Below are 12374 nucleotides of genomic sequence, written 5' to 3' on the forward strand. Positions count from 1 at the left end.
TCAGTAACAGACTTCAGAAAGGATTGATGTCTTGCCTTCTTGTTCTCCCTGTCCTCCAAAGCTTTGAGGTCATGTTTCAACTTCTGACTCTCTTTCAGGGCTGCAGCACGACCCTTCACAACTCGTGAGAGCTCCCCTGCTTTCTTTTCAAGACTGGATTTCACCTTAGTAGAAAAAAAGAAATGATAAATGATTCTCCCAAAGCACAGTCAATCAGCAATTAGAATAAGACACAGCAGTTTAGAAACCAAATTTAAAATGTTTAATTAAATATGCTTATATATTATTGTAAATAAAAACTAGCTTTAGTAGCTGCTTTTCCCCTTAAAACTACAAAAAAAATCTGTTAATAAACATGGGCAAATCTCTAATATATGTCAATCTCTGTGAAAGCGCAGAATGAAGGTAAGGGAGATAAGACAATGATGCTAAGATGAAAAACGGGGGAGAAACTGATTATCACAGAATTTGAAAATACAAAGTAAATTAATATCATAAAAGCAAAGGTGAATAAGTACTAAATAGTGTCAAGAAAATAGTGTTACAGAAGTGTTCTAAATAGTGTCCTAATCCTAATTAGAAGTATTAGAATTTTATATCTCTGAAATACTTTTACTATATCTACACAGTTGTTTCAGATTCATCATACTATTCTAAATACTACTCTTTTAAAAATACTTTATCTTGAAATACAGACTCACAGGAGTTTACAAAACTGGTGCAGAGTCCCCATCCACTCTTTTCCCTGCTTCTAATGATGACATCTTATATTGTAGTTCAACATTAAAACCAGGAAATTGAATTTAATGAGATTAACTAGACTACAAAACTTACAATTTTCACTTTTTTTTTTTTTTGCAGTACGTGGGCCTCTCACTGTTGTGGCCTCTCCCGTTGCGGAGCACAGGCTCCGGACGCACAGGCTCAGTGGCCATGGCTCACGGGCCCAGCCGCTCCGCGGCATATGGGATCTTCCCGGGCCGGGGCACGAACCCGCGTCCCCTGCGTCGGCAGGCGGACTCTCAACCATTGCGCCACCAGGGAAGCCCTTCACCATTTTTTTTTAACCTGCATTCATCTGTGTATGCACACATGCACACAGCTCTATGTAATCTGACCCCATGCACATATTCCTGTGATCACGATAATCAAGATACAGAACTGCTCCACTGCTGCAAAGAACTCACTTGTGCTACTTCTCTGTGTTCACACCCTCCCCCAAACTCATCCCATGTCCCCTGGCAACCAGTAATTTGTTTTCTATCGATACTGTTTTTGTCATTTCAAGAATGTTATTTTAAACATTTAAAAATAATTAATTTTAGTATAATACATTCACGTTTTTTAAAACAGCCTTACTGAGATATAGTTGAAATACAATAAACTATGTATATTTAAAGTGTACAATTTTGATATATGTATAAACCATAATCATGATAATGAACACTTCCATTATCCCAAAAGTTCCCTTATGCCTTTTTGTAATTTCCCCCACTTCTATATCTCCCTGTTCCTACACATCCGCCCAATGCTACCACTGACCTGTTTTCTGTCACAATCAATTCACTTTTATTTCCTAGAATTTTATATAAATGAAATCATATTTTATGTACTAATTTTTGAATGATTTTCCACTCAGCAAAATTATTGTGAGATTCACTCACTCTTCTTTATATATCAATACTTCTTCCTTTCTGTTGCTGAATAGTGTTCTGCTGAACACTTGAGTTGTTCGTTTTAAGCTGTTACAAGTAGAGCTGCTCTGGGCAGTTGTATACAGATCTTCGTGTAGATATATGCTTTCATTTATCTTTGGTGAATGCATAGGAGTGGAATGGCTGGGTTGTATGGTCGTAGTATGTCTCACTTTTATTTTATTTTATTTATTTATTTATTTATTTTTTATTAGTTTCTGCTTTATAACAAAGTGAATCAGTCATACATATACATCTGTTCCCACATCCCTTCCCTCATGCAACTCCCTCCCTCCCACCCTCCCCATCCCACCCCTCCAGGCGGTCACAAAGCACCGAGCTGATCTCCCTGTGCTCTGCGGCTGCTTCCCACTATCTATCTACCTTACATTTGGTAGTGTATATATGTCCATGCCTCTCTTTCGCTTTGTCACAGCTTACCCTTCCCCCTCCCCATATCCTCAAGTCCATTCTCAAGTAGGTCTGTGTCTTTATTCCCGTTTTACCCCTAGGTTCTTCATGACATTTTTTAAAAATTCCATATATATGTGTTAGCATACAGTATTTGTCTTTCTCTTTCTGACTTACTTCACTCTGGATGACAGACTCTAGGTCTATCCACCTCATTACAAATAGCTCAGTTTCATTTCTTTTTATGGCTGAGTAATATTCCATTGTATATATGTGCCACATCTTCTTTATCCATTCATCTGATGATGGACACTTAGGTTGTTTCCAGCTCCGGGCTACTGTGAATAGAGCTGCAATGAACATTTTGGTACATGTCTCTTTTTGAATTATGGTTTTCTCAGGGTATATGCCTAGTAGTGGGATTGCTGGGTCATATGGCAGTTCTATTTTTAGTTTTTTAAGGAACCTCCATACTGTTCTCCATAGTGGCTGTACCAATTCACATTCCCACCAGCAGTGCAAGAGTGTTCCCTTTTCGGGCCTCCCTGGTGGCGCAGTGGTTGAGAGTCCGCCTGCCGATGCAGGGGATACGGGTTCGTGTCCCGGTCTGGGAGGATCCCATATGCCGCGGAGCGGCTGGGCCCGTGAGCCATGGCCGCTGAGCCTGCGCGTCCGGAGCCTGTGCTCCGCAACGGGAGAGGCCACAACAGTGAGAGGCCCGCATACAGCAAAAAAAAAAAAAAAAAAAGAGTGTTCCCTTTTCTCCACACCCTCTCCAGCATTTATTGTTTCTAGATTTCTTGATGATGGCCATTCTGACTGGTGTGAGATGATATCTCATTGTAGTTTTGATTTGCAGTTCTCTAATGATTAATGATGTTGAGCATTCTTTCATGTGTTTGTTGGCAGTCTGTATATCTTCTGTGGAGAAATGCCTATTTAAGTCTTCTGCCCATTTTTGGATTGGGTTGTTTGTTTTTTTGCTATTGAGCTGCATGAGCTGTTTATAAATTTTGGAGATTAATCCTTTGTCAGTTGCTTCATTTGCAAATATTTTCTCCCATTCTGAGGGTTGTCTTTTGGTCTTGTTTATGGTTTCCTTTGCTGTGCAAAAGCTTTGAAGTTTCATTAGGTCCCATTTGTTTATCTTTGTTTTTATTTCCATTTCTCTAGGAGGTGGGTCCAAAAGGATCTTGCTGTGATTTATGTCATAGAGTGTTCTGCCTATGTTTTCCTCTAAGAGTTTGATAGTGTCTGGCCTTACATTTAGGTCTTTAATCCATTTTGAGCTTATTTTGTGTATGGTGTTAGGGAGTGATCTAATCTCATACTTTTACATGTCCCTGTCCAGTTTTCCCAGCACCACTTATTGAAGAGGCTGTCCTTTCTCCACTGTACATTCCTGCCTCCTTTATCAAAGATAAGTTGACCATATGTGCGTGGGTTTATCTCTGGGCTTTCTATCCTGTTCCACTGATCTATCTTTCTGTTTTTATGCCAGTACCACACTGCCTTGATTACTGTAGCTTTGTAGTATAGTCTGAAGTCAGGGAGCCTGATTCCTCCAGCTCCGTTTTTCGTTCTCAAGATTGCTTTGGCTATTCGGGGTCTTTTGTTTTTCCAAACAAATTTTGAAATTTTTTGTTTTAGTTCTGTGAAAAATGCCAGTGGTAGTTTGATAGGGATTGCATTGAATCTGTAGATTGCTTTGGGTAGTAGAGTCATTTTCACAATATTGATTCTTCCAATCCAGGAGCATGGTATATCTCTCCATCTATTTGTATCATCTTTAATTTCTTTCATCAGTGTCTTATAATTTTCTGCATACAGGTCTTTTGTCTCCTTGGGTAGGTTTATTCCTACATATTTTATTCTTTTTGTTGCAGTGGTAAATGGGAGTGTTTTCTTGATTTCATTTTCAGATTTTTCATCATTAGTGTTTAGGAATGCCAGAGATTTCTGTGCATTAATTTTGTATCCTGCTACTTTACCAAATTCATTCATTAGCTCTAGTAGTTTTCTGGTAGCATCTTTAGGATTCTCTATGTATAGTATCATGGCATCTGCAAACAGTGACAGCTTTACTTCTTCTTTTCCAATTTGGATTCCTTTTATTTCCTTTTCTTCTCTGATTGCTGTGGCGAAAACTTCCAAAACTAGGTTGAATAAGAGTGGTGAGAGTGGGCAGCCTTGTCTTGTTCCTGATCTTAGTGGAAATGGTTTCAGCTTTTCACCATTGAGGACAATGTTGGCTGTGGGTTTGTCATATATGGCCTTTATTATGTTGAGGAAAGTTCCCTCTATGCCTACTTTCTGCAGGGTTTTTATCATAAATAGGTGTTGAATTTTGTCGAAAGCTTTCTCTGCATCTATTGAGATGATCATATGGTTTTTCTTCTTCAACTTGTTAATATGGTGTATCACATTGATTTGCATATATTGAAGAATACTTGCATTCCTGGAATAAACCCCACTTGATCATGGTGTATGATCCTTTTAATGTGCTGTTGGATTCTGTTGGCTAGTATTTTGTTGAGGATTTTTGCATCTATGTTCATCAGTGATATTGGCCTGTAGTTTTCTTTCTTTGTGACATCCGTGTCTGGTTTTGCTATCAAGGTGATGGTGGCCTCATAGAATGAGTTTGGGAGTGTTCCTTCCTCTGATATTGTTTGGAAGAGTTTGAGTAGGATGGGTGTTAGCTCTTCTCTAAATGTTTGATAGAATTCGCCTGTGACGCCATCTGGTCCTGGGCTTTTGTTTGTTGGAAGATTTTTAATCACAGTTTCAATTTCAGTGCTTGTGATTGGTCTATTCATATTTTCTATTTCTTCCTGATTCAGTCTTGGCAGGTTGTGCATTTCTAAGAATTTGTCCATTTCTTCCAGGTTGTCCATTTTATTGGCATAGAGTTGCTTGTAGTAATCTCTCATGATCTTTTGTATTTCTGCAGTGTCAGTTGTTACTTCTCCTTTTTCATTTCTAATTCTATTGATTTGAGTCTTCTCCCTTCTTTTCTTGATGAGTCTGGCTAATGGTTTGTCAATTTTGTTTATCTTCTCAAAGAACCAGCTTTTAGTTTGGTTGATCTTTGCTATCATTTCCTTCATTTCTTTTTCATTTATTTCTGATCTGATCTTTATGATTTCTTTCCTTCTGCTAATTTTGGGGTTTTTTTGTTCTTCTTTCTCTAATTGCTTTAGGTGCAGGTTGTTTACTCGAGATGTTTCCTGTTTCTTAAGGTGGGATTGTATTGCTATAAACTTCCCCCTTAGAACTGCTTTTGCTGCGTCCCATAGGTTTTGCGTCGTCGTGTCTCCATTGTCATTTGTTTCTAGGTATTTTTTAATTTCCTCTTTGATTTCTTCAGTGATCACTTCGTTATTGAGTTGTGTATTGTTTAGCCTCCATGTGTTTGTATTTTTTACAGATCTTTTCCTGTAATTGATGTCTAGTCTCATAGGATTGTGGTCGGAAAAGATACCTGATACAATGTCAATTTTCTTAAATTTACCAAGGCTTGATTTGTGACCCAAAATATGATCTATCCTGGAGAATGTTCCATGAGCACTTGAGAAAAATGTGTATTCTGTTGTTTTTGGATGGAATGTCCTATAAATATCAATTAAGTCCATCTTGTTTAATGTATCATTTAAAGCTTGTGTTTCCTTATTTATTTTCATTTTGGATGATCTGTCCATTGGTGAAAGTGGGGTGTTAAAGTCCCCTACTATGATTGTGTTACTGTCGATTTCCCCTTTTATGGCTGTTAGTATTTGCCTTATGTATTGAGGTGCTCCTACGTAGGGTGCATAAATATTTACAATTGTTATATCTTCTTCTTGGATCGATCCCTTTATCGTTATGTAGTGTCCTTCTTTGTCTCTTCTAATAGTCTTTATTTTAAAGTCTATTTTGTCTGATATAAGAATTTCTACTCCAGCTTTCTTTTGATATCCATTTGCATGGAATATCTTTTTCCATCCCCTTACTTTCAGTCTGTATGTGTCTCTAGGTCTGAAGTGGGTCTCTTGTAGACAGCATATATATGGGTCTTGTTTTTGTATCTATTCAGCCACTCTGTGTCTTTTGGTGGGAGCATTTAGTCCATTTACATTTAAGGTAATTATTGATATGTATGTTCCTATTCCCATTTCCTTAATTGCTTTGGGTTCATTATTGTAGGTACATTCCTTCTGTTGTGTTTCTTGCCTAGAGAAGTTCCTTTAGCATTTGTTGTAAAGCTGGTTTGGTGGTGCTGAACTCTCTCAGCTTTTGCTTGTCTGTAAAGGTTTGAATTACTCCATCAAATCTGAATGAGATCCTTGCTGGGTAGAGTAATCTTGGTTACAGGTTTTTCTCCTTCATCACTTTAATTATGTCCTGCCACTCCCTTCTGGCTTGTAGAGTTTCTGCTGAGAGATCAGCTGTTAACCTGATGGGGATTCCCTTGTGTGTTATTTGTTTTTTTTCCCTTGCTGCTTTTAATATGATTTCTTTGTGTTTAATTTTTGACAGTTTGATTAATATGTGTCTTGGCGTATTTCTCCTTGGATTTATTCTGTATGGGACTCTCTGTGCCTCCTGGACTTGATTAACTATTTCCTTTCCCATATTAGGGAAGTTTTCAACTATAATCTCTTCAAATATTTTCTCAGTCCCTTTCTTTTTCTCTTCTTCTTCTGGAACCCCTATAATTCGAATGTTGGTGCGTTTAATGTTGTCCCAGAGGTCTCTGAGACTGTCCTCTGTTCTTTTCATTCTTTTTTCTTTATTTTGCTCTTCCTCAGTTATTTCCACTATTTTATCTTCCACCTCACTTATCCGTTCTTCTGCCTCAGTTATTCTGCTATTGATCCCATCTAGAGTATTTTTCATTTCATTTATTGCGTTTTTAATCGATGCTTGATTCATCTTTAGTTCTTCTAGGTCGTTGTTAACTGTTTCTTGCATTTTGTCTATTCTATTTCCAAGATTTTGGATCTGGGAAATAGAATCTTGGATCATCTTTACCATCATTATTCTGAATTCTTTTTCACGTAGACTGCCTATTACCTCTTCATTTGTTAGGTCTGGTAGGTTTTTATCTTGCTCCTTCACCTGCTGTGTGTTCTTCTGTCTTCTCATTTTGCTTATGTTACTGTGTTTGGGGTCTCCTTTTTGCAGGCTGCAGATTCGTAGTTCTCGTTGTTTTTGGTGTCTGTCTCCCGTGGCTAAGGTTGTTTCAGTAGGTTGTGTAGGCTTCCTGGTGGGGGGGACTAATGCTTGTGTTCTGTTGGTTGAGGCTCGATCTTTTCTTTCTGGTGGACAGGTCCACGTCTGGTGGTGTGTTTTGGGGTGCCTGTGGCCTTATTATGTTTTTAGGTAGCCTCTCTACTAATGGGTGGGGTTGTGTTCCTGCCTTGCTAGTTGCTTGGCATAGGGTGACCAGCACTGTAGCTTGCTGGTCGTTGAGTGAAGCTGGGTGCTGGTGTTGAGATGGAGATCTCTGGGAGATTTTTGCTGCTTGATATTATGTGGAGCTGGGAGGTCTCTTGTGGACCCGTGTCCTGAAGTTGGCTCTCCCACTTCAGAGGCACAGCACTGACTCCTGGCTGCAGCACCAAGAGCCTTTCATCCACCCGGCTCAGAATAACAGGGAGAAAAAGTAGAAAGAAAGAATTAGTAGAAGAAAGAAAGAGAGGGGGAAAGAAAGGAAGAAGGGAAGAAAGAAAGAAAGGAGGGAGGGAGGGAGGGAGGAAGGATGGAAAGAAAGGAGGGAGGGAGGAATGAAGCAAAAGGAAGAGTGAATGGAAGAAGGGAGGGAGGGAGGAAGTAAAGAAAGAAAGAAAGACAGGAGGGAGGGAGGGAGGGAGGGAGGAAGGAAAGAAAAAGAAAGTGGAAAGAAGAAGGGTGGGAGGGAGGGAGGGAGGAAAGGAAAAAAAGGAAAGGAGGAGCGGAGGGAGGGAGGAAGGGAAGGTAGGAAAAAAGAAAGAGCAGGTAAAGTAAAATAGAATAAAGTATGAAATATAGTAGCATTATTAAAATTAAAAAGTAATTATTGAAAAAAAAAAACGGACCGATAGAACGCTGGGACATATGGTGGAAGCAAAGTTATACAGAGAGAATCTTACACAGAAGATTACACATACACATTCACAAAAAGAGAGCAGGGGGGAAAAATAAAAAATCTTGCTCTCCAAGTCTACCTCCTCAATTTGGGATAATTTGTTGTAAAAAGAGGAAAAGGGCAAGAAGTCTGAAATCTTGCTCTCTAAGTCCACCTCCTTAATTTGGGATAATTCGTTGTAAAAAGAGGAAAAGGGGGGAAAGTCTTAAATCTTGTCCTCAAAGTCCACTTCCTCAATTTGGGATGATTCGCTGTCCATTCATGCACTCCACAGACGCAGGGCACATGAAGTGGACCGTGGAGCTTTAATCCGCTGCCTCCGAGGCTGCACAGAGAGATTTCCCTGTCTCTTCTCTGCTCTCACAGCTCCCGGGTCTCAGCCTTGGACCTGGCCCCGCCTCTGCATGTAGGTCGCCGGAGGGCGTCTGTTCTTCGCTCAGACAGGACGGGTTTAAAGGAGCCGCTGATTCGGGGGCTCTGGCTCACTCAGGCAGAGGGGAGGGAGGGGCGCGCAGTGTGGGGCGGGCCTGCGGCGGCAGAGGCCGGCGTGACGTTGCAGCAGCCCGAGGCGCTCCGTGGGCTTTCCCGGAAAAGCCGTCCCCGGGTCCCCGGACCCCGGCAGTGGTGGGGTGCACAGGCCCCCCGGAAGGCCGGGCGGACAGTGATCCGCGCTCGCACACAGGCCCCGCGGCGGCGGCGGTGGCAGCAGCAGCCCCAGCATCCCACGCCCGTCTCTGAGGTCCGCGCCTTTACCCGCGGCTCGCGCCTGTCTCCGGCGCTTCCCCAAGCAGCCCTCTTAATGCCCTCTCCTCGCGGACCAGGAAACAAAAGGGAAGAAAAAGCCTCTTGCCTCTTCGGCAGCTCCAGACCCTTTCCCCGGACTCCCTCCGGGCTAGCCGTGGTGCACTAACCCCTTCAGGCTCTTCCTGCCGCCAGTCCCAGTCGTCTCCCTGCGCTCCGACTGAAAGCCGATACCCGAGCCTCAGCTCCCAGCCCCGCCCGCCACGGCGGCCGAGCAGACAAGCCTCTCGGGCTGGTGTGTGCCTGAGGGCACCGATCCTCTGTGCCGGAATCTCTCCGCTTTGCCCTCCACACCCGTTGCTGTGCTCTCCTCCGCTACTCCGAAGCTTTCCCCCTCCGCCACCTGCAGTCTCTGCCCGCGAAGGGGCTTGTAGTGTGTGGAAACCTTTCCTCCTTCACGGCTCCCTCCCACTGGTGCAGGTCCCGTCCCTATCCTATTGTCTCTGTTTATTCTTTTTTTCTTTTGCCCTACCCAGGTATGTGGGGAGTTTCTTGCCTTTTGGGGGGGGGTCTGAGGTCTTCTGTCAGCGTTCAGTAGGTGTTCTGTAGGAGTTGTTCCACGTGTAGATGAATTTCTGATGTATCTGTGGGGAGGAAGGTGATCTCCGCGTCTTACTCTTCCGCCATCTTCCTCCGGGGGCCTGTCTCACTTTTAAAGAAACTACCAAACTATTTTCCAGAGTGGCCGAGTGATTTTACATTCCCTTCAGCAAGGTATGAGAGTTCCTCCACATCTTCACTAACACTTGGGGTAATCAGTTTTTCAATTTTAGACATTCTAATAGTGTGTGGTAGTATCTCACTGCAGTTTTAATTTGCATTTCCCTAATGACTGATGTTTAACATCTTTTCAGGTGCTTATTTATCATCCATATATCTTTTTTGGTGAAACGTGTGTTCACCAAATAAATAAAATACTTTGCGTCTTTTTTTTTTCAGATTGTTTTTTCTTCTTAGTGAGTTTTGAGAGTTTTTAATAAACTTTGGAGACAAGACCTTTATCAGATATGTGATTTGCAAATGTTTTTTCCCCCAGCCTGTAGCTTTTCATTTTCTTAACAATGTCTTTGAAGAGCATACGTTGTTAATGTTACAGTTTTTCCTTTATGGATCATGGTTTTGATGTCAAATCTAAGAAACCTTTGTGTAATCCAAGATCACAATGGTTTCATCCTATGTTTCAGAAGTTTTAAAGTTTTAGGTTTTACCTTTAGGGCTTTCATCCATTTTGAGTTAATTTTTATATATGGTAAGAGGTATGGATCAAAGGTATTTTGTTTTTTTGTTTCTGCATATGATACCCAATTGCTTTAGCACATTTGTTGAAAAGACCATCCTTTGTCTACTTTTACTTCTGTTGAAAATAAACACTGTTCATAAAATTATTCTGGATGGGTAGCACATTCACATTACTCTTAAGGTACAAAAGGATAAAGTGAAAAATCTCCCAGCCACCCAGTTTCCTTCCTTGAAAATAATGTTGCCAATTTATTACGATTCATTTTAGAGACTCTATTCAAAAGTGAATACATATGTATACTTCATCGCCCCAACCCTTTTGCACACAAATAGTAAAATACTCTTCTGAACCTTGCCTGTTTTAACCTAATAATAGATATGTTATGATTAAGATAATTATCTTCAAACAGTATTCCAAACTATGGATATACCATGATTTATTTAGCCAGCCTCTTACTGATGGAATTTTGGTTGTTTCTAGTCTTTTGCTAATAACAAACAATACTTCAGAAAGTAACCTTGTAAACATGCCTTATGTACAAGCTAGTGTATCTGTAGGAAAAAGTACAACTGTGGGTGTAAAGTGATAAACAAAACCAAATTGTCCTCCATAGGAACAGGGCACTCCAAAAGCAGCAAAGAAGAATGCCTTTTCCCCACATCTTCCTCAATATTATACTTCCTTATAACTTTTAACCTGTAACATTAAAAATACTTTAACGTCTTCTGTAAGGATTCAAGAATAGTACAAAAGATGCTCACTTATAAGGTTTTGAAAACCTATTGGATTTTGTTCTAGAAAAGTACATTAGGAAGAATATAGTTTTTATAATTTTACCAGTGCTTATAAGTTATTTACAAAAATGAAAAGGCCACTAGCAAAAGTGCTTACAGAAAGGGTCTAAATTGTAGTTAACTCTAGAAGACAAGCTATAGTACTTTCTATTTTTAAATACCAAACAAAGATGGATGCTCTAGTAAGTTTTCTTTGGGAAGTATTTTCCAGTGTTCAAGTTCTCAGGGCTTCTATTTATGTATTTCTACTTGAAAATCAGGCTTTACCCATTTTACTGTAAATGTTAAGACTATTAGCATTAATTTTTAAAGTGAAAATTAGATTAAAAATCTCAATGGTTACTCTTAAGCCAAATATTTCTGTGTCCAAATCAAAAACTAAGTATGCAATAGCCAGAATGATGGTTTTGATCTACAACATCAGTTTTTCCTGTTTGTGAAGAAGTTCTTTCCTTGTTGTTACTCACACCTCCAAACGTTATCTTTCTAGATGTTACTACTTTTCTTCATTGTTGTATAAATCTGAAATTTCCTTATGATTTAATTTGTGGCCTTTACTTACCGAATCCCGGTGAAGAAAATTTGGTGACTCATCATTTTTTAATGGTCTTGAGGCAAGAATGTCTATTTTACCTTCCAGTCTTCCCTCCATGGTTTTAATGGCATTCAAAAGAGTCTTTAGAGAGATACCAGAGTCTCCAATCTCCTGAGAAGACCTCACAGAAGTCAGGGTAGGTGCAAAGGTCACATGGTGTGTAGGGTTTGGCCTAACACTGGGAAAAACAACTGATGAACTTCGTTCCTTTACATTGTTGACACGGGGCCTATGGCTTTCAAGTAATATTGAAGATGCAGGCCTCTCTGGAGACTTCCTTCTTCTTGGAAGCATCAGCAATTTAAAAAGACAAAATCAACTAAACCTAGAATTATTTTTCAGTGAGTGTCCCCTTTACTATGAGAAACAACACAATGTTCTAAATGAAGCTGGGATGGAAGATATACTTTAAAATGTGTTCCTTTGCTTTCAGAATGAAGAAAATACTAGTGTAAAGTATGTCCTCATGAAGAAACAAAGCATATCTAATGAGGTCCCCTTTACCAGTATAGTCAGATTGTTAGAACCCTAGCAGCATTCCATTAGAAGACACATTGAACTGGTTTCAGTAAAAGAATGTAGTTGTTCTTCTAGCTGCTTAACTTTTATCTAGAGGGAAAACAGAAGAATAAAAAAACAAGTCTCATTAAAGAAATATATATATATATATATATATATATATATATATATATATACACACACACTCCAAAACAGAAAAAAATAAGATGTC

At 40.0% G+C, this 12374-nt stretch overlaps 1 protein-coding gene across 1 annotated transcript in view; it reads right to left on the reverse strand.

Annotated features, from left to right (window-relative positions):
- LOC132494769 (coiled-coil domain-containing protein 150-like) overlaps positions 1 to 11938 on the reverse strand; it is a 31394-nt gene extending 19456 nt beyond the window's left edge. The window contains exons 1-2 of the mRNA XM_060105963.1: positions 11612 to 11938; positions 36 to 164 (exon numbers count right to left, since the gene is read on the reverse strand). Coding sequence (XP_059961946.1) covers positions 36 to 164; positions 11612 to 11938 — 456 coding nt within the window. The remainder of the gene's footprint in view (positions 1 to 35; positions 165 to 11611) is intronic.
- Positions 11939 to 12374: the final 436 nt, after the last annotated feature.

The sequence above is a fragment of the Mesoplodon densirostris genome, chromosome 8 (genome assembly GCF_025265405.1).
Source record: "Mesoplodon densirostris isolate mMesDen1 chromosome 8, mMesDen1 primary haplotype, whole genome shotgun sequence".
Classification (NCBI taxonomy): Eukaryota; Metazoa; Chordata; class Mammalia; order Artiodactyla; family Ziphiidae; genus Mesoplodon; species Mesoplodon densirostris.